The following is a 25,240-nucleotide window of genomic DNA, read 5'->3' as shown; positions in this document are numbered from 1 at the left end:
TTGGAAAAACATCTAGAAGCAAAACAAAACAGCAGCCCAGGTTGTCTCCAGAAGCGAGCCCCAGAGAAGTGAGATGAAGACTTCCACTGTAGACCCCTTTATATCTTTAGAAGTATAAAAAAAAGGCGAGGCGCTGCTGGCTCACGCCTCAAATCCTGCTTATTCAAGAGGCTGAGCGCTGAGGTTCCCTGCTCCAAGACAGCCCGGGCGGGAAAAGCCGTGAGACTGCTATCTCCAATGAACCAGCAAAACGATGGAAGTAGAGCTGGGGTCGAGCGCCAGCCTTGAGCAAGGCAGAGTCAGCACTCAGCCCGAGGTTCAGGTCCCGGGCCACCAACCAAAGAAGGGCGGGGAGAAAAGGTGAAACCACCCTCTGCGGGGCATGGCGTTCAATCCCGTGAGGAACGCGTGCAATCAGGTGCTGGCTGCGCCGGGGGATAACCGCGGTCCGTGACGGAGGTGGGCAAAGGGCCGCAAACCCCATCTCCACCAGCCCCTCCCCGGGTCAGAACAGCCACCGCAAGGGCGGAAGCACGCACGCAGCAGCCTCGGGCGACCCCAACGCACACAGCCCGCCCCTTCCTCCCCTTTCTGCGTCTCTTATTGGCCACGAGAGGACTGACTTTCCACTTGACCAATCGATTGGTTCCTCTTCGGTTCGTTTAGTCCTCAGCCGGGTCTGTGGACCCCGGAGCTCCGTGCGTGGGCCTCGACGTGCTGGCGTCACGGGCGGCCCTGGAGGCGGTCGGGTGGGAGCTGGCAGAGGGCGCCGGGCGGCTGGCGGCCTGCAGGCCCGAGTCTGGCCCCCGCCCCGCCCCGCCCCCTGTCGGGCTCCGACCCCGCCGAGCCCCGCCTCTCCGCCTAGCGGCCGCAGCCTCCCGGCCCACCTGGGCCGCCGGCCCGGAACCACCCGGTGAGGTAGGCTGGGTTTCCCGTCGCCCTATTGGACAGGTTGGAAAACTGAGTCCCGAGGCTTAGTGACCCTCGGGGCCGACCCCGGGGAGGAGGAGGCGGCGGCGGCGGCGGCGGCGGTGGCTGCCGGAGAGAAGCTGCCCAGCCAGCCCCTGGGCCGGGGTCCTGGTGGGCGGTGCGGACCAGGAGGGCCCAGCCCCCCCTGGGCGGGCCCGGGCCTGTGGGAGGCTCAGGGGGGTGCTGGGCCTTGTGTTGGAGGAACAATCCAAACCTCAGCTGGAGTCAGGACGGTCTGGCCGCGGTTTCAGTCCACTGCCTTCATCACCCGGGCCTGCCCCTCCGTCCCCTCCCCCCCCCCCACCTCCTCCTTTCTCTCCCAGTGATTTCCGTCCAGCCCTTTTAATCAAGCTTTCTTTATGAAATCACCCCCTTTCCCCCACTCCCTCCCTCTCCCCTCCTATTTCTCCTGCTCTCCCTTTTGCTCTTTTCTTCCTTCCTCCTTACTCCGTTCCAGAATGAACTCATTGGAACTTTGCTAGTGTGTGTGTATGTATGAGTATATGAATATGTATATGTATATGTTTATGTCTATGTCTGTGTTTGTGCTGGAGCTTGATTTCAGGGCCTCCATCAAGTCCCTCAGCTTTTGCACGCAAAACTGGGTCTCTACCACTTGATACACAGTTTTTTGGTGGATAATTGTAGATAAGACTCAGAAGACTTTTCTGTCTTGGTTGGCTTCAAATACAGATCCACAAATCTGAGCCTCTTGAGTAGCGAGGATTATAGGCATGAGCCACTGGTGCCTTTGTTGATATGATTTCTCATCTCTAATAGAATCACCTGCATTTAGCACTTGACCCATTAATTGTTCAGATAAATTACAAACGATCGTTACTTTTAGTACACTTTGTAAAAATAACAATAGTTGTAATTTCCTGATACACTGGGTTAATCCAGAGTTGTTCTGTGGGAATTGGGTTTTACACAGATGATTCCCATTGATTTTCTGTATACCCATTCTCCTTAGCCTGGCTGGAAAGCAGGATTTGATGACACAAAATAATCCATAGCAACCTTGTCTTATATATGGATTCCATTATGAAAGTGGGTTGTCATGCTCTCGAGGTGAAAGTATTTACAGTGCAATTTGTAGAATAGCATGCATTACAGATTTAGTGCTCATTGTTTCAGAAAGCGTTCATTCTCTTTAAAATCTTGCTTTCTTACACATAGGCCTTTTAAGATTGTATGGATGGTATTATAGAAAGTTGCATTAGAGATGTTGAATGAAAACTACTCAGGACTTGGATTCATGGAACCTGGTGATGATTACACTTGAAATTATTCATGGAGTGATATCTGATAAATGTCTGTGTCATACATTGTATTCTTAGGATTAGATGAGTGAGCAGTTTCCTGTCCTCAAAGACTTGGTGGAGTTAAGATGGACACACACACTGACAAATTTTAGGTAGTGTACCTTCTAAAGAATAAGGTATATGATGGTGAGCAGGAAATATGCTTATGGTGGGACTCCCTTGGAGGTGATGGTTTGTGTGAGAGCTGAATCTTTTAGAGTGAGTCAGCCTTGGGAAGATCTGTAAGTTTCCAGTAAAAGTACAAAGGAGTAAAGGAATAAGGAGCTTGTCATTTTACAGGAAGGGTAGGAGACCAATATGGTCGGAACAGAGTAAGTGAGGGAGGGAGGAAGGGAGCAGTTGTGAGCAGTACCTGGAGAGATGGGCTGGAACTTCACCACCTGAGCCCCATGTGGGAAGTACAGACTGGTGAAGGACAGATGGTTTGCATATTCCAGAAGCCGTGGAGATGGTTTGCATAGTCCAGAGTCCATATTTTCCTTTGGAAGCATTCATAGTCTAGCCATTTCCTGCTTTATTTTGGTTAACATATAATTGCAAGGATGCCCTTAATGAAAAGAAAAAGTATTTTACTCCTGAACAATATCCTGTGCAATTCTTTTTCTTTCTATTGTTGTTACAGACAGGATTCAAAGCCTCTACTTTTATCTCCCTCCCTTGAATCCTCTCCAGTGTAATCTGCTTTCCATTTAGGACACATTGGAAGGCAGTCCCTGCTCTGTCCAAGCAAGTTCTGGGAAACTGCAGGATTAAGTAGGTTACCTTTTCCATTAGCGTTTGTGTTACTTGGGGGATGCTTCCTCCTTTATTTAGTGCCTACAGCGTCATGAACTTTGCATAAGTTCTAATCCTGTCAACATCTTGCAAAGATCTATGTTAAACCTTTTTGTCATCTACTACAAGTTGAACACATTAGTCTTTTTTTTAAATCAGGATGATGTATAGAGGGGTTACAGTTACATTTGTAAGGTAGTGAGTACATTACTTTTTGAACATTGTTACCCTTTCCCATGCATTTCTCTCATTAGTCCTACACCCATGTTCTTACTCTACTATAATCACTGCTTCCCTGAGCTTGTAATCATACTTACAGGTCTGTATTGAAAACGTGTTTCATGATGTGACATTTTAGGGCTTATGTGATTTGACTCAGTTTTAAGGTAGGCTATGAAGCTCAGACTAGAAATATAAAACATAGTGGCCAAATTGGTATCAGGTTCTCACCCTGATGTTTCTTGAATTTTTCTGCTGTTTCCTACTTAAATTCCTATAAAAGGAATTTCTGTATCTAGAAGATATAATATTTTAGCATCTAGAATATACTGTTCATAAACTCATTAGAGGTGATTTTAAAATGATGAGACAGTGCTAAATTTTTTTGCTTTATTTTCCTTCTGTTTTCTGAACAATGAGTAAATATGAATTTTCAAATGCCTCCTTGGTTATAAATGACTTCAGTAGAACCTGTAATCTCAGCTACTTCAGAAGCAGATGTGGTAGGATGTTAAGTTCAAGGCTAATCCTGACAACTAGATTTTATGTCAAAATAAAATAGTAAATAAATAAGAATAAAAATGACTGGATGTATAGCCTGGTGGTAAGTTCATGAAAGGCTCCAGTTTCAATCACCAATATGGCAATTTAAACAATTTAAAATATAAGCTTCAGTCCAGGAGTTTGGCCTAGTGGTAGAGTGCTTGCCTAGCATTTATGGAGATCTGGGTTCAATTCCTTGGTACCACATACATAGAAAAAGCTGGGAGTAGTGCTGTGGCTCAAGTGGTAGAGTTCTAGCCTTGAGAAAGCCCAAGGACAGTGCTTAGGTCCTGAGTTCAAGCCCCAGGACTGGCAAAAATAAATACATAAAAAATAAAATATAAGCTTCAGTTTTAGAAACATTTGAAAGGGTTTGAAATCTGGTAGTATTTTCCAAGCTTTAATCTCATACTCAGAAATGTGAGAATATTGCTGGCTCATAGGGTTTTCTGTTTCATAGTTTCTATTAACAGGTGAAGGTCTCATAACTGAGGAAGTTCTTGGGTTTGCTCAATGATGCAATTTCTCTTTATTAGTAATATGATTTTTTTTTAGGTAAAACAAATAAGGAGAGCTATATTCCTAGTTACTCAGGAGACTGATATCCAAGAATTGTAGTTCAGAGCCAGTCTGGACAGGAAAATACATGAAACTTACATCATTCATTAACCACCAAAAAGCAGCAAGTGGTACTGTGACTCAAGTGGTAAGAGTGCCAGCCTTGAGCAGAAAAGCCGTGGTGCAGTTCCCAGGCCTTAGTTTAAGCCGCCAAAAGAAAAAAAGTAAGAATAAGTTTATAAATTATATAGTTAAAATATGTTTCAAAAAGAAATTTTTATTAGTTTTGCTATAATTGTGATATTCTATAAACAGTAACAGATTCTCTTAATGGAGATTGTCTTTTTTGCTAATCAAATTAGAATAATATTGATAGAATTAGTTTCTTTGTAAATATTGTAAGATGTTTAAATTTAAGTGAAAAATATTTTTGCACTTTAAACCAAAATACCACAACTGAATATTTTGATATCTGTGTCTTTTAAGCTTGTTCATAAAACTAATCTGTAGGATCTAAAAATTCAGGCCTTGTGATTTGAGTCCATAGTTTACTGCTTTCTATCTTACCTGAGCCTTGTACCCTTAACTAGACTCCTGGCCTTTACTATGGTTTTGGTTCTAATTCTCATATTCTCTCTGGAATGTCCTTTGCATGGATCACTCCAATGCTGAACTTTTTCAGGGAAACATTTCCTATGTTTCTTTTTTGGAAGCTTCAATTCACATAACTTTTTTTCTTTTTTTTTTTTTTCTTTTTTTTTTAACCAGTCCTGGGGCTGGAACTCTGGGCCTACATGCTGTCCCTGAGCTTCTTTTGCTCAAGCCTAGCACTCTACTACATGAACCAGAAAGTTACTTCCAGTTTTTTGTTTTCTTTTTTCTGGATAGTTTATTGGAGATAAGATTCTCAAGGCTTTTCCTCCCATCTCAACCTCCATAGCTAGGATGACAGGCATAAGCCAATTGTTTACATCATAACATTGTATACTTTTTCAGATGAAAAAACTAAGGCTCAGAGAGAGTAGCCAGGACCCTTTGCTACTTGCAGTATAGGCTATGGCCTAGTTGGTGTTCAGGACTCATAATAGCAGAGCTCAATACAGGCCAGGTGTCAGAACTCCCAGCAGCCTCTTAAATAATGTGTCCCCATTCCTGACTCTTGAGTTCAGTATTCAAGCTTGAAGAGTCTTCTTAGACAGACATTAGTTAGTATTAGGCTAATACTCCTCAGTTTCATAACCATCTCTTCTATTTCTCTTGTCACAGTTTTCTAAAATATATTTTTGGGTACTGGAAAGCCTTTTTATTGTATTTAGCCTGGAATGTGAGGAGTTTGGATTAGTGCTTTCTAAATTGAAGCAGTCACAAGATTCCATGTCCTGTATCTTCCCGGACAATATGTTTTTCTCAAGTACTGTGCATCATTGTTCATTGTATTCTTATTTTCTTTGTGTTTCAGAAAGATGTATTCCTTTTTATTAAATGAATGTCTTTTCCCCCCTTTTGTTTTGGGGTAGTAGCACTGGTTTGAACTCCCATTCCCATTTGAACTGTGTCCACTGTGTCTTTGCGTTAGTTTATTTTTCAGGTAGGCTCTTGAAGTAGGACTAGCTGCAGACTTCCTACTCCTTACTCCTGAATTTCTGGGCTTATATGTGAATCACCATGACAGCTTGCTTTCAGGTGGTTTCACTAACTGTTTTGCCCAGGTTAGCCTTTAACTGAAATCCTCTTATCTCTTACTACTCACAAACCTGAGATTACAACTGTCTACCTCTTCATTTGTAGATTTAGTGATGCAGACTTAGGTGATTTTAGATACCTTTTTCTAGTCATGTAGTACTGTAAATTCATCAAGGGTAATACAAGGAGTTGTTTTCCTGGCAAGCATGAGGTCACCAGCCAGAACTTGGTCCTAGCATTGCTGATAATGCCTAACTAGTATAGGGCTTTCTTTCTCTGTGCCCAGAGCTGTGCTGATATCTTTAATCACTTTGAAGGGCATTGCTCATAACTTTTTTTTGATTATTTCTACTTTTCTGAGCGCAAAGTATTTCATCAGACATTCAGAAAACATGGATTCTGGAATTGAACACCTGTGTCTGGAGAAATGAACCACAAGTACCATATAGCTAGCTTTATTGACATCCACCAGCCATGGAACCATATTTAACCTCATTGAAACAAGGACTATGCCAGCACTTCAGAAGCAGTGACCTCTTTCCTGTTGGCCTTTGTCATTTTCCCTGCCCCTCTGTTGAGCACGTGTACCTCTGATGAGGATGGTGTGTGCACTTCCCTGTACACGCCTGTCCACACACTCCCAGCCTGCCCTCCAGTCACATGACCTGGGGTTCTCCCCAAACACTTGGCAACTTACTCTGTACAGACACACTTGCTCTTCTGCTTTCAGTTTGCTTTAGTTTCCCTTTCTTGGAACATAACATTTTTAGTTGTTTTTTTTTAAAGTCATGCATCTTCACTAATGCCCACCATTTTAGGGAGCCTGTTCTGGCCACAAAAACATTCCACAAAACTGATATGATATTCCATCTTCTTTGTGTTATGCTTACCTAGGTTTTGTTTACTAATAATGTAGCTGTTACCTTCTTTATGAAAGAAAAACTTGAGGCTGAAGATCAGGGCTTTTCTATTTTATCCCTCTTCTCTCAACCCAGTCATTGACGCAATGTTTCATGTGTGACTAGGCAGGTCCTCACAGTGATTTCATTCTGTCTTCTGTATATTTGAGTCTGTTTTTGTAGTATATTGTTTTATGATGGCACTGTCTACTTGGTGTATATATACATACACACACACACACACACATATGGGCTGGGAGTTTGGCCTAGTGGTAGAGTGCTTGCCTAGCATACACGAAGACCTGGGTTCGATTCCTCAGTACCACATCCATAGAAAAGCCAGAAGTGGTGTTGTGGCTCAAGTGGTAGAGCTCTAGCCTTGAAAGTCCAAAGACAGTCCTCAGGCCCTGAGCTAAAAGCCCAGGACTGGCAAAAGATATTATATATATGTAGGTTACCTCTTTGTGTGGTGGGGGAGGGGGGGCGGTGGTTATGTGGCTTGAACTTGGCCTGGGTGCTGTCCCTGAGCTCTTCAGCTCAAGGCTACCTTGAGCCAAGCCCCACTTCCTGTTTTCTAGAGGTTAATTGGAGATAAAAGTCTCAGGTCATTTTGTGCCCAGGCTGGCTCTTGATCCTCAGATCTCAGCCTCCTGAGTAGCTAGGATGACAGGCATGAGCCATTGCAGCAAGTTTTAGGTTACCTCTTGATATAGCAGGGAATGGGCTTGGCATTCTCATCCAGAGGTCCAGTTCAGGTTGGTAGGAATGCCTTTTGTTGTGCCATGGTACTCTTCCTACTCCAAGTTTGCATCCTTTTTTATCAACCTCCTTTTCCAAAGCAGCTGTTTTGTAGTGTTGAGAACCAGGTACGACAGCTGTTTGTGAGTGCTCACCAAGATGAAAATGCCTTTGTTCAAAACAGTATTGATCAGTTAGACACCATGTCTCATGTGGCTGCATTAGATGAGCTTTGGCTAACATGTTGTTTCTCCTCTTCTGTCTAGGGATGGTGAGGTAGAACAGTGTTCCTTTATCCCTCCTCTGGGATGAGCCACCTGCCAGAAGACATGGAGAACACTCTCACTGGGAGCCAGAGCTCCCATGCTTCTCTGCGTGATGTCCATTCCATCAACCCTGCACAGCTCATGGCCAGGATCGAGTCCTATGAAGGCAGGGAGAAGAAAGGCATATCAGATGTCAGAAGGACTTTCTGTTTGTTTGTCACCTTTGACCTCTTATTTGTTACATTACTGTGGATAATAGAATTAAATGTAAGTTTATATTTTTTTCAATGACTTTTTAAGAAACATTTCCAGAAGGAAGAAATTACTATTTTTTTATAGTTGTTGGTCCTAGGGCCTGGGTAATAGCCCTGTGTTGCTGCTGCTGTTGCTGCCTCTTTTCCTCCTCCCCCTCCTCCTCCTCCTCCCCCCCTCCTCCTTCTCCTTCTCCTGCTCCTCCTCCTGCTCCTCCCCCTGCTCCTCCTCCTCCTCCTCCTCCTCTTCTTCTTCTCCTCCTCCCCTTCTTCCTCCCCTCCTTCTTCTTCTGTTGTATTTTATTGTCCGGGTAATATATAGAGGGGTTAGAGTTAGAAATGTCAGGTAGTGGGTTCATTACTTCTCGATCTTTTTTTTTCTTTAAGGGTAGTGCTCTACTGCCTGAGCCACAGCTCCATTCATTATAGCCTTTTGCTGGTTAGTAGATAAGAATCTCACAGAATTTCCTGCAGGGCTGGCTATGAACTATGGTCCTCAGATCTCAGCCTCCTGAGTAGCTGGGGTTACAGGCATGAACCACCCCAGCACACAGCTAACTTTTTTTTCTTATCAGTTATGCTCAGTGAATGCCATATTTTTTTTAATCAAATAAGATAACATTGCCTTTCTCCAGATTAGACCCGTCACATTCTTCAGTGTTATTGTTTGAAATAAACCTGGTAAATTTCACTTTCTCTGGACTTGAAATTGGGACTTTAGGTGTTTTGCTCAGTAATAAGAATATATGAAATATATTCCACTAGCCTTTCTTGGTACTGTCTTACTGAACAAGACCATGTCTGTCCATCCATTTACACATTTGGACTTCTTGTTGACTAGTTGAGTTGACTAATTGACACAGACCTTCTGACTCAAAAGGCAAAATTATTTCCTAGGGCCTTTGAGAAAAGTTTACTAGCTCTTTTCCTAAGAAAAAGATAAAATGCTTCTGGAATAGATTTTAGCTAGTCTGTCTACTTGTGTTCTGATTCCCTTGAGATTTTATGAATGCTTTTTTTTGCGAAGTAATTGCTGATTCAAAATTTTTGAGCAAGTTTTTTCAAAAGGCATCTGGAGGATTATGCAGGTACATTGCCAAGTAATTGTCTAGATCAATACTGCCCAGTAGGAATATAATGCAAAATGTAACATACTAATTTTTAATTATCTAGATCTACATTAATACAACCAAACAGATGAAATCCATTGTAAGAATATATTCTGTATGGGGCCGGAGTTTGGCCTAGTGGTAGAGTGCTTGCCTAGCATGCATGAAGACCCGGGTTCGATTCCTCGGTACCACATATATAGCAAAAAGCCAGAAGTGGTGCTGTGGCTCAAGTAGTAGAGCCCCACTTGAGGCTCCTTGAGAAAATCCAGGGACAGTGCTCAGGCCCTGAGCTCATGCCTAGGACTGACAAAAAAAGAAGAAGAATATATTCTGTTTAACCCAGGTTGTATTTTTCCTGTGAAGGCCCTGGGTCTGATTCCTGGCATTCCTCACCAGCTCTGGGTGGCCTCCTATAGACTAGTTACTCCCATCAATTGCCACCTCCTCTCTTCATTCTCATTCCAGTTGGCCTCACCTTCTGCTCTCACCCTGAAACAGGCACCTTTGTGTTTCAAGACTTCATCTCTACTGGTTTCCTCTATATGCAGTCATTAGCATTCCTTTATCCTTCTGTGGTCATACTGGTGTCAGTTTAAGTGGCACCATTATTCTGCCAGCTGTCTTCTGTGCTGGTGGCACTTCCCATGTATTTCTTCCTTCACCTTGCTGCAGTGTGTGAGTTGGGAAGACAGAGACAATTGTTTTGTTTAGAACAATGCTTAGTAAGTACTCAGTGGCCATCAGGTATCTGGGGAAGGGATAAAGGTCTTCGTGGTGATATTGACAGACTGAGTTAAATTAGAGGAAGGTTGACAGCGAGCACTTTCAATTCAGAAGTTGTTGAAAGAGTGTCATGAAAGATGGTCTTACTAGAAGAAGAGAACTCACCTGAGAAGAAACCAAGGAAGCTGTAATAGAAGCTGGCCAAAAGGCTGACTTTGTATACCCTGGCATCCAAGATGGTATCCAAAGATGAGACCTGAAAGAGCAGTATAGTAGAAGATCCCTTATCTAAAATGCCTGAAACTAGAAGTATTTCATATTTAGAATTTTTCAAAATTTTGCATGTTTGCATATAAATGATGAGGTCTTAGAGATGAGATCCAGTCCGAAACAAAAAAAATCATTTATTCATCAATGCTTTTACACTTGGCCTGATGGCAAACTTAAACTGTATAGTTCTTGTGAGCCTGCAGTTTTTTTTCACATGAGATCAGGTTTGGAGCTTTCCACTTAGGATTCTATTTCAGCTGCAAGGAAAGTTCAATTTCAATCAGAAAAAACTGGATTGGGCAGGGCAGCTGAGGTCCCTATTGGAAACACATTGCACCAAAATTGGCAAAGTAAGGATTTGGCATATTTATTAGGATTATAGATAAATCCTATGTAACTCCTATAAAGGCAGCCAAAGTCAAGGTGTTTTAAAGAGTAAAAATACCAAGGAGAAGCATTTCTTATTGATAGGTCTGCAGTGGCCACTTAAACTGCTACTACCAGAAATGGAAGGGGTGTCTTGTAGGGAATGCTGGTTAGAACTGTCATTTTTCCCCTAATAGTGTGGGTTTTGATGGCCTCCCTTAGTTTGGGGGGCCACAGCCTTGTTTGCTGCCAGGTTTTTAGCCTAGTGATTTGACAGCTCTATAGCCAATCTGTGGTATCCTCAGATCCTTAGCAGGGCACAGAGAAAAGTGTTTGTAGTTTCCTTTCATTCACATAACAAGTGCAGATCCAAGAAATTGCATGTAAGCTGAGCCCCCTCTCCTAGGAACAACTTTTGTTCTAACTTAATAATTAAGAACTCTTGCAAAGATGTACTTTCTTAATTCTCTCGTCTCCCTAGCCAGCTGCCTGCTTAATTGTTCTGTTTGGTCCTCTTTCAGAAGTTATAGACTTGTCAACAGGATTGTGTTTAAAATGGGGACATGAATGGACTCTTGAGTGTCCTGTTCCTGCTGAACAGGTGGATTCATGGGCCCCACTGACAGAGAGCCTGACTCATGTTGTATCAGTGGTCCAACATATAGCCTCTTCCCTGATGTCTTTAAAAATAGTGCTTCAGGGCTGGGAGTTTGGCCTAGTGATAGAGTGCTTGCCTAGCTTGTACAAAGACCTGGGTTCAATTCCTCGGTACCACATACATAGAAAAAAAAAAGCAAGAAATGGTGCTGTGGCTCAAGTGGTAGTGCACTAGCCTTGAGAAAGCCCAAGGACAGTGCTCAGGCCCTGAGTTCAAGGCCCAGGACTGGCAAAAAAAAAATAGTGCTTCATACTTAATTTGTGCAATTTTGATTTTGATCATTTAAAATTCATTTTGATAGTAGCATTAGGATTAGATTATTGTGTCTGTTTCTCATTTTTTTAAACCAATATATAGGAGTAGAAACTTTTTAAATACCAAGAGCAAGGAAAGACAAAAATCCAATAGAGAAATCTTGAATTCTGGCTATGTCATGGTAACTGTTCTTATAAAGTTTGTTGTGGGATCGGGCCTTTGTAAAGATGTAATACTGTCCAGACACATCAGAAAGTAAAGGAAGCCCCAAAGAAACCGTGCATTTTCTCCTTTAAAAGATGCATTTATGTGATTGCCAGCTCTGTGTTAGGAAGGAAAGTATGATTTTTTTTTTTTTGCCAGTCCTGTGCTTGAGCTCGGGGCCTGAGCACTGTCCTTGGACTTTCTCAAGGCTAGAGCTCTACCACTTGAGCCTCAGCACCACTTCCAGCTTTTTCTATGTATGTGGTACCGAGGAATTGAACCCGGGTCTTTGTGCATGCTAGACAAGCACTCTACCACTAGGCCAAACTCCCGGCCTGGAAAGTATGATTTTTATGTGACATGTTAATTGGCCAAAATAGGAACTACCAAATATGAACTACCGCATTGGTGTTTCGGTTTGCTTGTGAGGATGATTTTTTGTTTTACATTTTAGATGTGTTGACTAGTGAACTCAGAACTGAGGAAGTATGGCATGCTGATGGGCCTTTTTTCACAGGGTGGTTCTGTTGGTTGATTGGTTTGCTTATTTATTTATTAACATTTCTGGGTTCTGAGGAATGTACATAGGACCCCTCCACCTTGTTTTCTTTTCCCATATAATCACTCCCCATTTGCTTCTTGCTTTTCTTTCTAGGTGAATGGAGGCATCGAGAACACATTAGAGAGGGAGGTGGTACAGTATGACTACTACTCTTCTTATTTTGATATTTTTGTAAGTAGCTTTTATTTTCTATCTCATGTCAGCTTAACAAAAGTAAAACCAAGAGTACATTTCATTGAAATAATTCTCAGTACCATTTTTTCACCAGGATGTGCTGACCCTTTCTTTTTCTTTTTTTTTTACTTGATTAATTTTTATTAGCTTTTTAATTGTAATTTTTAGAAGGGTTACAGTTATATTTGCCAGATGGAAGGAGCATTAATTCACACACATTGATACCCTTTCTCAAGTTTTTGTCCCCATTTCCTCTCCCAACCCCCTGACCCTTTATTTTTCATTCATTGCCTCTTCCCTTCCTGATTCACTTACTAATAGATTCTCTTGACTGTCATGAGGAAAGTAAAGTTGAATGAATGTGAGAGAGGGCCACATTCCTTTTCTCACCATCTCACTGGGCTAAAATATAAAATAAATCTCATTGGCACAACCTGTTCACAGAAAGGAAAATTCACCTGTTTGTGTGATCGCCATATAAGAATGCAATCTATCTATCTCTTTTTTTTCTTATTTTTAAGTAATGGGAAGTTAGGAACTCTTACTTGGGTGGTGATATATTGGCATCTTGAAGAGCCCACGTAGGGATCCATACCTCTCTGGGATAATAGCAATGTACAGTTCAAAGAATCTGGTCAGGCAAGCCTAGAAAGCTACTTTGTAAATGTTGTATTTTAACTAGCTTATCTCTCTATTTTTCTCCCCAGCTTTTGGCAGTTTTTCGATTTAAAGTGTTGATACTTGCATATGCTGTATGTAAACTGCGCCACTGGTGGGCTATAGCAGTGAGTATGTGGACGAGCGGGTCTCCTCCTTGTGAGTCATCCCTCCTGGGCTGTGGCCAGGGTACTTACCCCAGTCCTGCCAAGTGGAGATATTTCCTGGATTTTCCTTTCTTGCTCAATTCAGTGGGTTTTATACAAATTTAACATCCTAGAGTTGTTTCCATTATCAAAGATTAATTAGCTGTGTATTTTGGATGCCACTGAGGATTCTAGAGGTTCAGGAGTGGTTATTGGCCAAGCCTTTGCCCATCCTCCACCTCATATTATAGAGATGAGCTCAGTACCTCTGTCACAAAGATATGTGGAAATCTCTTCTTTTTATTCAATACTGTTCCATAATTTTCTTCTACAATTTTGTCTCTGTTTAGTTTGACGTTAAACAGAAAGCTTTCCTACTCCTTGTTGTTCCTGCTGGTTCCTTAAGGACTGTAATACTTTGTTCTTGTCTTTCCTTGCATCTAGCATGGAACTTGGGTACATTGTGTGTCCCATTGGTAAATATTAAAAGATTGTGAGGGCTACAAGCAATTCTACTTGAATGAGGCAGATATTGGAGAAAGGGTAATCCTGAGGAGGGAGGGGGGATGCCTAGCCAGTCTGCTCAGAAGAAAACTGCAGTTCTGCCAATGAGAACCCTGGCCCCTCCACACGGGAAAGGAGCTGTGCTGCCTCCTAAGACAGGGTCTAGCAGAAGTCACAGCTGACTGACCACACTTAGCATCCAAGGACGTCAAACTCTCCTCTGGACTCTGATTTCAGAGATATAATTGACTAAGCTGACTGTTAACTCTTTCACACTTGGGGTGTGATGATTACAACTTACTGCTTTTCTCCAACAGTCTTCCATTTGGTAGGTTGATTCCACACTCAGAACAACTATTATTAGCCATGCAAAGCTCTTCCTAGCAAAGAGGTTGACATATGTGTTCTCACAGTTGCAAGGAAATGACTTCAGGGTCTACTGTGAACTTGTCTTCAGGAGAAATTTAAATTTCAGTGATGCTGCCTTATGAAAAAATGTCTTTAGGATGTCTCAGTTGTAGCAAATCCATTTGTTTTTCTTTCTGACATTTAGAACATTTACAGGAAGGAGAAGTCAGCTGGCACTTGGGAGCACCTAGTGTCAGCCTTAAAGTATGCATTGCCAGGAGGTGAGGTGCTGCCTCCTCCAGTGGCTCACTGTGGCTGGGGTGTGTTTTCTCTTGAAACTCAGCTAGTATCATTGAGAAAGCAGTTTATGTTTCCTGGCCTCTGTTCTGTCATTAATACCTCCTATTAGCATTCATTTGGTCAGGTTTTATCACACTGACCATCTTAGCTGGAGGCAGGAGTGGCAAGGATCACATATGGCGGAATTGTTCTGTACTTCACAGCTCTAGAGAGCCCTGGCCTGCCTTTCTCTGGACCTTTCTTCCCTGTGGCTGGACATTGCATCTCTGGTAGAGAAACGTAGCCAGTGCATGAGCCTTCTGTGTATTCCATAAGGGAAGAAATACCATAAGCCACCAAATAGCTTGGGTCCCACAAGGAGTCCCTATTTGCCCAGTCTAGGTGGAGGGAACAGAGAGAATACTGTGGGAAGGCAATAGGCCAAGCAGGTGTTTCCTATGTACTACCTGCTCCAGGCTCAGGTGGGTCTCCTGTGAGGGAGGAGTTCTCACATTGTGAAATACCTCACTTGAGCTATGCTGCATTATGTGTCTTACAGTTGACAACAGCAGTGACCAGTGCCTTTTTATTAGCAAAAGTGATCCTCTCAAAGGTATGGCTGCCCCATTTGCTTTACCATTGTCCTCTGCAAAGATGACATTAGCCTCTTTCCAGTGCGAGCTGACCATCACAGCCCTTCCCCTTCCTGTTCATGTCTTTTCCTCCAGCTTTTCTCACAAGGGGCATTTGGCTATGTGCTGCCCATCATTTCATTCATCCTTGCTTGGATCGAGACATGGTTCCTGGATTTCAAAGTGTTACCTCAAGAAGCAGAAGAAGAAAACAGTGAGTTTTTCACAGAGTCAGCCTGCTAGGCCTGGAGGGTCCCAAGCTGCAAGAGAAAGATGGGGCCTCTTGCTGTGAACTCAGATGCTGGGGGGGGGGGGGTAGAATGTAGCCACATGGCTATACAAGAGTAGAGAGAAGTGTTGTGTTAGTGGGGTACTAATAGGCAGAAGGGTCCTCTTTCCAAGTGCTGGGAAGAACAGGTGTGCCTGTGTCCTGCCTAGGCTGACAGGACTCTCACCATTAAGTAGAAGGCCAAGTGATGAACTGAGCTGTGTGGCTCATCATTGTTATTGCCCACATGGAAGCCCAGCTCTCTTTGCCAAGTGTCGGTATAGATACCTGTGCTACTTCTAGACTGGCCACCATGGGTTCATTTCTATCATCCACCTCACAGGAAAAAGTCTAAGTTTGATTGCAACTTAAGAATACTTTATAGCCTGGTGTCTATGGCTCACACCTGTAATCCTAGCTGCTCAGGAAGCTAAGATCTGAGGATCAAGGTTCAGAGCCAGCCTGGGCATGAAAATCCATGAGACTCTTAACTCCAGTTAACCACCAGAAAACCAGAAGTGATACTGTGACTCAAGTGGAAGAGAAATAGCCTTGAGCTGAAGAGCTCAGGGACAGGGTCCAGGCCCGGAGTTCAAGTCCCACAACTGACAAAAGTTTGCTTAACAGAAAAGCAGTCTTTAAGAGTTTTAGGCTGGGTGCCGGAGGCTCACACCTGTAATCCTAGCTACTCAGGAGGCTGAGATCTGAGGCCCTTGAGACTTTATCTCCAATTAATCACCAGAAAATGAGAAGCATCGCTGTGGCTCAAGGGGTAGGGCAGTAGCCTTGAGCAGAAGAGCTCAGGGATGGCACCGAGGCCCAGAGTTCAAGCCCCACGACCAACAAAAAGAGTTTTAATTCAAAGAGCATCTCTATTAGTACATGGTACTCTCCTGTGCCTCTTTTGTGGCAGAGAAGGGGAAGATGACCCTGAGGAAGCACGGAAGGCTGCTTTCATTAGATACGAACATCCCGGTAAACTGCTATAGATGCTGCAAGTTTTAACATGTCAGATACATGAATGGTTATTTCTCAGTAATTAATAAAGCTCAATATACAATTTATTTTGCTCTCATTGTCGGTGACAGACACTGCACAGGTGGTAGATGTGCACCATATGTACATCTTTTCTTCAGGAATCCCTTCCTTTAAAAAAAAATGTCTTTCTGCCTTATTGCTCTTCATATATTTTGATGAAAGGCCCCTGAAGTATTGCACTTGGCCTCTGGTGTTTCTCTAACCAGATGCAGACAATAGAGCAATTGTACAGACTGACCAGGTCTTGATTCACTTTGTGTTTTGATTTTGAGGTTGGTGTTGATATTGTACAAGATAGTCATTCTCAGGGAAAAGAAGCTCTCAGTACTGAGAGGTTACAGAATTCATTGTTTATTACGGAAACCTTTCATTTTTTTATTGAAAGATTTGCAGAGTAACTTTGTTCATAAGAACATATTTTTAAAATTGTAAAGAGGGGTTATAGTTACATTCACTAGACAGGGGGTACATCACTTTTCATACATTGACATCTCCTCTTATGTTTTTGTTCCCATTTCCCTCTACTCACCCCCTACCAATCATCTTGTTTTCCCCCCTCCCCTTTCCTATTTCAAATAAACGTATATACAATACACCAGGTAACAAAGTCAGATACAGTAACAATATGAGATTAACCAAAGGGAAACAAAAGAGAAGAGAAATAACATAGTACATTATGAACAACAATAACACAAGATAAAGCTCTTGTTTCCATATCCTGAAGATCTTTTCATTTAGCCTCATCCTATATGACCTTATGTGTCTAGGTTTGGGGCTATTGTAATCCTCTGCTAGGAGAGCCCTAGATGTGTACTAATTATTACAAATGAGGGAAACCATGGAGCCTATGTTCCTTACTCAGTATGCTTTGTCCAGGTCATAAGAACATTTTTAATGTAATAATGATACCCTTTGACAATACTTAATCTCAGTGCCAAGCTTCCATGGGAGGGAGGCGTATCCCAATGAGTGCGTTTCTTCTCTTCCAGGGCTCCTGATAGTTCAGGATGCATCAGAGCGAGCAGCCCTCATCCCTGCTGGGCTTTCTGATGGTCAGTTTTATTCGCCTCCTGAATCTGAAGCAGGTAAAGACTTAATTTCCATTTATATCTTTTAACTTAAAATCTCTGCCTTCCTCCCTTTCCTGTCCATCTCTTTGTCAGTACACTGAGTGGACATTAAGCTCATGGGGATGTGAAAACTCAGCAGGAAGAGTGTAAGGCAGATAGGTTGAAACTGAGAGGGAAGAGGCTTAGCTCCTGAGATTTGTGATCCCTACTTTAGGAGACAGGTGGAGGAGGAATGGGTCCTGATACTCTCTACTGTGTCTCACCACTAAGCCAGACATCCTCTGGGATTGTGTAGATCTGAATATGGCAGTTCTGTCTTCCCAGGTACATCTCATTACTCACACACCTGTATCGATCCTCCTTCCTTTGCCTGCCTCCCGCATCTCAGTCCAGTCCTGCCAATTCCTCTCAGCTCTAACCCTAGGTCAACATTCCTTGCTTCAGAATCTGTCACAACCTCTCTCTCCCAGCCTCTAGTATTGCCTTCCACCCATCCATCAACTGCCAGAAAACTCTGCTAACAATGTTCCCAGCAGCAACATTCCTGCCTCATAATGAGCAAAGAAAATCCCAATGCTGCATGAACACGTCACTTCATGTCTCTAGTCATTGGGAAGATGCAGATAAGGGACTGCATTTAAAAACATCTCCAAAACAGTAAAGATATGTTGTGAGCATGTCTGCAAAGTTTTGTGTTCAAGTTAAGAACGTAAAAGGAGCTACTTCACGCAGAAAGCAAAGTAATGTTTCTTTCAAAAATGAAGCATATAACTTGATGCTTAAACTTCTGGGTATATTTCCAGGAGGAATGAAAGCAGGAACTCAGAATTTGGCCAAAGGAGAAAATAACCCAAATGCCATGGATGAATAAAAAATAATGAGCCATAGGAGATGTAAAAGATCTGAGCACATTGTGCTGAATCAAATAAGCCAGTGCTTTCCTCATTTTCCTTCTTGATACTAGCGTTTAAACTTGCTCTGTGTTTGTTTGTTTGTTTTGCCCAGAACTGATATTTTTCTACTTGAGCCGTATTTCCATTTTGGGTTTTTTGCTGGTTATTTGTAGATAAGAGTCTTGTTGTTTTTGTCTATCAGGCTGGCTTTGAATCATTATTCTCAGATGTCAACTCTGAATTTCCAGGCTTATAGATAGGAGCCACGGGAACTCTTCTAACTCCTCTTTAATGAGGTCCTACAGTAGTCATACCCGAGGATCAAGTAGAACCACTGATCTTAGAATAGAGGGAGTTGTGGAAACAGGTTGTTCTGACCATTTTCCACAGTGTGGATGGACTAAACCACTTCCGAATGGGTACAATGCAGCATTTTATGATAAAGTATATTGCTACATGAAAAATTGCTTTCTTAGTTGCTCAGGGCTGCTCTTGATGCTTTTATTCCCAGTCAGTCTTTTTTACTTCCGCTCAGTTGTTGGTGTGAACTTCATGTCATCCCCAGTGTAGACAGGGGCTGAGTGGGGTGGAGAATGGACATAGCTACTTAGTATCATGCATGTCAACAGTGGCTGAGCTGTGACTGGAGCCCTGGCTCCTGTTTGAGTCTGATCATCAGTGCACTCATGCACATGACCCACCAATGTCTGAAAATGCAGAATCCCAAACCCCAAAGGCTTCACTGGCATAAAGGACTAAGAAAATGCACCATTAGCCTGGCAAAAAGCACCTCTGTGATTATTCCTACCTTCTTGCCCTGCCTTTAGCCTTCTGACTGCCTTCTACTTAGCGTGTCTGGAAATGCTGAGCCTTCCATCTATGCTGCATCTTGACATTTCTCTTCTGTACATGTTCCAAAGACCCTGTGCTCTTCCCTTCCTCACCATTGCTCTGGAAGTCTTGGTCAGTGTATCCCCTGTGTGCCTGCATGGTCTTCAGTAATGACCTGGTCTCTTTCTACCACTAGGCTGCCAAGTTGAATTAGATATAGTGTTGTGTTACCAGCATTTTAGACATTAATTGAACACAGAAATTTCTGTGGAAAGCTCAGTGTATACATTGGAGGGTACAAGGTGTGACCTGTCACTGCCTGAAGAACTTGTGGGCACTTACATTGTGGACTATACATGTGCAGTGGGAAAGTAGCAGCAAAAGCAAATGCTTGGGGCCTTGTGAAATACAGACCTGGATTAAAAGATAGGGAAGGCTCTGGAAACTAGATGTGCTTAAACCTTTCAGGATCTCATTGCAAGAATTATTTCTTCCAGGCTTTTCATGCTATAGGACCCATTCTTTCAATAAGATAAATTTATATTATATTTTAATAAGACAAATCTGATTTATTTAATTTATCCAAACAGTAGTACACAGAAGCTCAGGTCAGCATTTTCATGATAATGAGGAATTCTACCTGTAATTTTCCGTCCTCCTCAAGCCTACCATTATGGTGCTTTGCTTGTTTCTGTGGTGTTAGCACCACCTAGTGGTTTTGGGTGCATTACGGTGTCTGTGGAGGAAGCTGAACTGGAACAGGCAGTTCCACAGTGTTCTGGATGGCTGCTTTGTGAAAGACAATGGAGAGTTGTAATAGTGGGTGGAGAGCACTCAGAAAACTTGCCTGCATTATTGCAGTTTCATTGTCTGAGTGTGAAAATTACAAAACTTAATGTTCCTAATAAAAGAAGCCCATTCTTTAGAACAGGATTTTTGCACTGCTTCAGTATGTAAAAACGCAAGTCCTCATAGCTGAAGGTATAAACACTCTGTTAGCCAACACAGCATTGCTACCCTAGTAGCCATTAGGGCATCAGCAAGGCCTTGCTTTCTCCTTCGCTGCCACCCAGGACACTAGCTGGCAAATGATACCTTTATTTTCTGGATGAACCAAATTAACTTATCACCAATAAAAATTTGTAGGTTAAATAGCACGCTAAAAGTTGCAGGTGCTACCACTAATTTGATGGGAAATGTCCTCTTACCTACATCCTATGATGGTGCTGGCTAAAGGGACCCCAGGAATAACACTGCCAGTGTAGGATCTGCTGTGTTAGTGAATTTTACACACTTATCACTCCCCAGCTTTTTTCACACTTGTTCTAGCACACATAAACACTGAGAGCCCCAGTATTCCCACTATATATAGACACTGGAGTTAGAAAATCTCACAGTCACTGGGTGCCAGAGGCTCATGCCTGTAATCCTCAGGAGGTTGAGAACTGAGGATCTGGATCATGGCAGAAAGGCCGTGAGACATTCATCTCCAGTTAACCACCAGAAAACCAACAGTGGTGCTGTGGATCGAGTGGTAGAGCACCAAGCCTTAAGCCAGAAAGCCCAGGAATGCACCCAGGCCCTGAGTTGAAGACTCCAATCCAATGATTTTCAGGCAAGTATTCTCAAGTATCTTTAGATACTTAGAGCATTCTAGTTTTTTCTAGTGAAGCGAGTACTTGACCAAATTAAAAACTTGATCTTCAGCCACTGTGAGCAAGAAAAGGTAATTTGGCTTGGTTAAACATTGCACAAATTCTAAATTCACCTGAAATGTAAGTCAGTGTCTAGCACCGTTTGTCTCCGTAGCAGCCGCACTGCCCACCACAAGCAAAGACAGCCTATGACTAGCCCAACACAGCAACTGCCGGAAATGATGGAGATGCTCATAAGAAGTAGATACCTCTTAGAGGGATGAAGGATAAGAAGAGAAAGGAATCAAAGGTACCCTAATATAAAATATAACACTTTGCCTTGTGAAAGAACAACTTGAATGTTAGAGCTGCAGCAGTTAGGAACAGCAGCACACTGTAGCTGCAGGTAGTTTGCTGTTGATGTAACCACATGTGGCTTGCCTGTGTTTCAGTGGTGAAAACTGAGAAGCCTAGTCCTTATCAGGGTTTTTTGTGTTGTTGTGTTGTTGTTGTTTTGTTTGTTTGTTTTGCCAGTTGTGAGGCTTGAACTCACAACTGTGAGGCCTGATCACTGTCCTTGAACTTTTTTTTCTCAAAACTAGAGCTCTAACACTTGAGCCACAGCACCACTTCCAGATTTTTTCTATGTACCAAGGAATTGAACTTGGGCCTTCATACATGATAGGCAAGAACTGTACCACTAGGCCAAACTCCCTGCCTGGTTTCTATTTTAAGCACATTATTTTGCATATTTGATTGAGACCTTTTGTCTTTTTATAAATTTATATGTGTAGATTTTCCGAAGGATGACATAAATCTGGCAATGGGGTTTTCTATGTTCATATGTTTCTTGGTTTTTAGCAGGTTAGTGGCACACACCTCTTTGGCTATAAGATCTATTTATGTAAGCCCAAATTTATGATCCATTAGATTACCAAAGTATAGAAAAATGTAGATTAATTTATCATAACAAACTTAGGAAATTTTGGCTAATATTGTTGCATTTTTTACCTTTTTTCCTTCTTATAGGATTTCTCCTACATACGTGTCAGAATACATAGTGTTAATGTACAGGTCCTTAGACTTTATTCATCTTTGATTTTAAATTTTATTTTATTGTCGGGGTAATATATAGAGGGGTTACAGTTACATTCATCATGTAGTGGATGCATTACTTCTAGCACATTGATACCCCTGTTTTTTGTTGTTGTTGTTGTTTTGTTTTGTTTTCTGTCTCTAAGATGGGATAATTTCTGTCTCTTTCTTCCAGTACTCAGGCCCTTCTTCCCTTTTCAGTATTTCCTTGATTCTCTCTCACAAATGGTTCATTAACCTCAGGCTTTTTAATCTCCAGAGTGTCTTTTTTCCTACTTGAATTGGCTTTGTTTAATTTACTTCTTTTGTGCTGATACTGGGGCTTTGCCCCGATTCTGACTGTTTGCTTGTTAATTGGAAAAAAAAAGTGTCTCATGGATTTTTCTGTCCAGGCTGGCTCTGACATATAATCATTAGATTTCAGGCTCCTGAGTAGCTAGCATTACAGGCCATTCATGCCTATAATCCACTTTAATTACTTTTGTTAGGCTTTTAGTTCTTTAATTTGATCCTACACAATTACTGGAATACATTTATCATAGTTGCTCAGATATTTTACTTGCTAAATACAATATTTGGCAACACTCAAGAAGATATGGTTTGTTTTCACTGTACTGTTTTTCTTTCTTAGAATGATCATAAATACCTGATTATAATCTGTTCACATGGTTTCCTTGCTTTTGCCCTACAGGTGGAGAGGGAGATTAGGAACAGGAGAGCCTGATGTGCCTTCTTGCTGTGTCTAGTGGACTCCTCAGGGCTAGAAAGCAGCTGAAGCACACTGCTCTCCATGGTTCAAAGCTGGTCAGAGGGTGGGAAATCAGTGTCACACCCCTTCACCAAATTCAACTAGAAGTTCTTGACATTTATGAAGATAGGGGACACGATCTGAAGATCCTTGAGCATTTTACCCATGCAGAGCTTTCTTCTTGCCTGTAATCCAGGCAGAGCTTGGAGACAGTCCCTCTTTCCAGTGAATCTCGCCACAGGTTAGGTCTGGGGTGGCTCATGTCTGTGTGAACCTGCAGCCTTGGTTTTCTCACTCTTGTATTTCCCACCTTCAATATGGAAAGAATAAGCGATTTTGTGACAACCTCAAAAGAACCACTGAGCTCCTCTGCTTCACACCTCTTAACAGCATCAGTGTTCGGAGCCCGGGAAATTCTCCTGATGCGAGTACTATTTTCTGTCCTGTGCCACCCAGTTCATATACATCCCATTTAAAATTAGACATTAAAGGCTTACTGTTGGTATTATACAATATTCATAAAATATGTAAAAGACATGTTTATTTTCTCCAAGATTATGTTTTCACTTATCTATTTGGCCTTTTACTTTATTTTTTGTGAGACTTGGGTCTTAAATCCAGGGCCTAGGCACTAACCTTGAGCTTCTCAGGGCTACCATTCTATCACTTGGGCCACAACATCACTTCTGGCTTCTTCTGTGTTTATGGTACCCAGGAATCAAACCCAAAGCTTTGTGTATGCCAGGCAAGCCCTCTAACTCTAGGCCAGACTTCAGCTGGCCTTTTACTTTAAAACAGTAATTGTATTTATCATGCATTACTTTGCCCTAATACACATTTGTTTTCCCTATTGGCGCAAATGTAAGATGACCCTGGTTTAAAGATACCTTTATGAATATATCACCTGGCATTTTTATAATCTCAATATGCTTAGACACTATAGGAGATAGTGAATTGTATTATTCTGAGAAGTAACCTAGGGAATGGCCTGGCTGTGTGAAATGTAGGAATTACCTGGTCTGGTGAGTGGTTGGTGGGATGGGTAGACAGTGGTCACTGGCAGCAGCAGAGGGTGACAATCTGGCTTCATCCTCAGCATCAGGAGCCCTCACTCACCTGCTTCAATGAACTTTCAGAATGCTTTCCTTCTACATTATTTGTATACAACAATGTGCATTCAAGCCTGCCAGGGCCTGTTGAGGAAGACTAGCAATGGATAACAGTTCTTGGTGTGTAGATATGCTTCATTTTATTTTGTCTGTCGTGGAATTTGAACTCTGTGGGCCTGAGTGTTGTCCCTGACCTTTTTAGTTCAAAGCTGCCACCTTACCCCTAGACTTGGACATTGTCCCTGAGCTCTTCAGCTCAAGGCTAGTGCTCTACCACTTGGGACACAGTGCCACTTCCTGTTTTCTGGTGATTAATTGGAGATAAGAGTCTCATAGACTTTTGTGCCTGGGCTAGCTTTGAATCTCAATCCTCAGATCTTAGCCTCCTGAGTAACTAGGATTACAGGTGTGAGACACTATGCCTGGCTGCTTCATTATACCTTATTTTTATTTATTTATTTATTATTGCTAGTCATGGGGCTTAAACTCAGGGCCTGGACTCTGTCCCTGAGCTTCTTTGCTCTACCACTTGAGCCACAAAACTTCTTATAGCTTTTTCTGTTTATGTGGTAGTGAGGAATTGAACCCAGGGCTTTATGTATGCTAGACGATCACTCTGACTAAGCCACTTCCCAGCCCTTGATTACATTCTAAAAGCTTTTCTCCCATAAAAAGTGAAAACTAAAATGTCAGTTCTCTTAAATCTCTTGAGACTTAAACCTGAGTCTTATTATTTTGTCTGTCAATACTACAGTACTACAGTAAGTGTGCTAATAGTATGAGAAATATTTTCCTTTTCCTTTTCCATAACTTAGGATCTGAAGAAGAAACTGAGAAAAAGGACAATGAAAAACCCCTTTTGGAATTATGAGTCCTGCTTTATAAAGTAAGTTTTTATAAATAAAATTTTCCCAAAAGTTTAAACATGCATTTTCTTCAAAGAATGTTGAGTACAAACGCACAACCAGATTGGTTGCATTTACATGAATGTACAACCAATGTTGCAGTAGTAGAAAATATCTTAATTTTACTGTGCAGGTATTAATTTGTAAAGCTTGAAAAATAGGTCGCCAGTTTGTGAAAGCTAGGGAGATAGTTATGTTTGTGAACTTAGCCAGAACGTGCCTGTGTCAGGCACTATGAAAGCTCAGGCCATGCAAAAGCAGTGCTCTGAGGTATATGGAATGCTGATACATCCATGGCACAGTCCAAAAGCAGAGATGGGCCTGGACTTCACAGAATCACACATTAGAAGTGGGAGCTGGGGTGGGATTACCAACTGTAGTGCATGGGCCCAGGGGGCCCTACACAGGGAAGCTCTCTAGGATCTTAGCTGAGAGCAGCTGTGCTTTGCAAAGTCCAAGGATTCCCTTCACCTCAGGAAATGCAAGCATTTTACCCTCATGAGCAAGAAACACACAGCAAGGAAGTGGTGGTCA

The 25,240-nt window shown here is 42.2% G+C and overlaps 1 protein-coding gene across 2 annotated transcripts; it reads left to right on the top strand.

The window, feature by feature from the left end:
• Positions 1-704: 704 nt before the first annotated feature.
• Stard3nl (STARD3 N-terminal like) lies at positions 705-24,701 on the top strand. Of its 2 annotated transcripts, XR_016535473.1 has the most exons (9): positions 705-918; positions 7,975-8,241; positions 12,469-12,546; positions 13,257-13,334; positions 15,043-15,096; positions 15,212-15,329; positions 17,411-17,506; positions 21,025-21,159; positions 24,617-24,682. XR_016535473.1 is itself a non-coding variant. In XM_090332566.1 (8 exons), exons 2-8 carry the CDS (start codon positions 8,017-8,019, stop codon positions 24,670-24,672), a joined length of 705 nt encoding a protein of 234 aa, XP_090188692.1. In that variant the 5' UTR covers positions 707-918; positions 7,975-8,016; the 3' UTR covers positions 24,673-24,701. The 2 variants fall into 2 exon arrangements, 1 of the variants encoding a protein (XP_090188692.1); XM_090332566.1 differs by lacking the exon at positions 21,025-21,159 and having other exon boundaries at positions 707-918; positions 24,617-24,701.
• Positions 24,702-25,240: the final 539 nt, after the last annotated feature.

This window comes from Megascapheus bottae, chromosome 5 (assembly GCF_031878675.1).
Source record: "Megascapheus bottae isolate mThoBot1 chromosome 5, mThoBot2.hap1, whole genome shotgun sequence".
Classification (NCBI taxonomy): domain Eukaryota; kingdom Metazoa; phylum Chordata; class Mammalia; order Rodentia; family Geomyidae; genus Megascapheus; species Megascapheus bottae.
The sequence above is the reverse complement of the archived record's forward strand: the minus strand, read 5'-3'. Positions and strand labels throughout refer to the sequence as shown.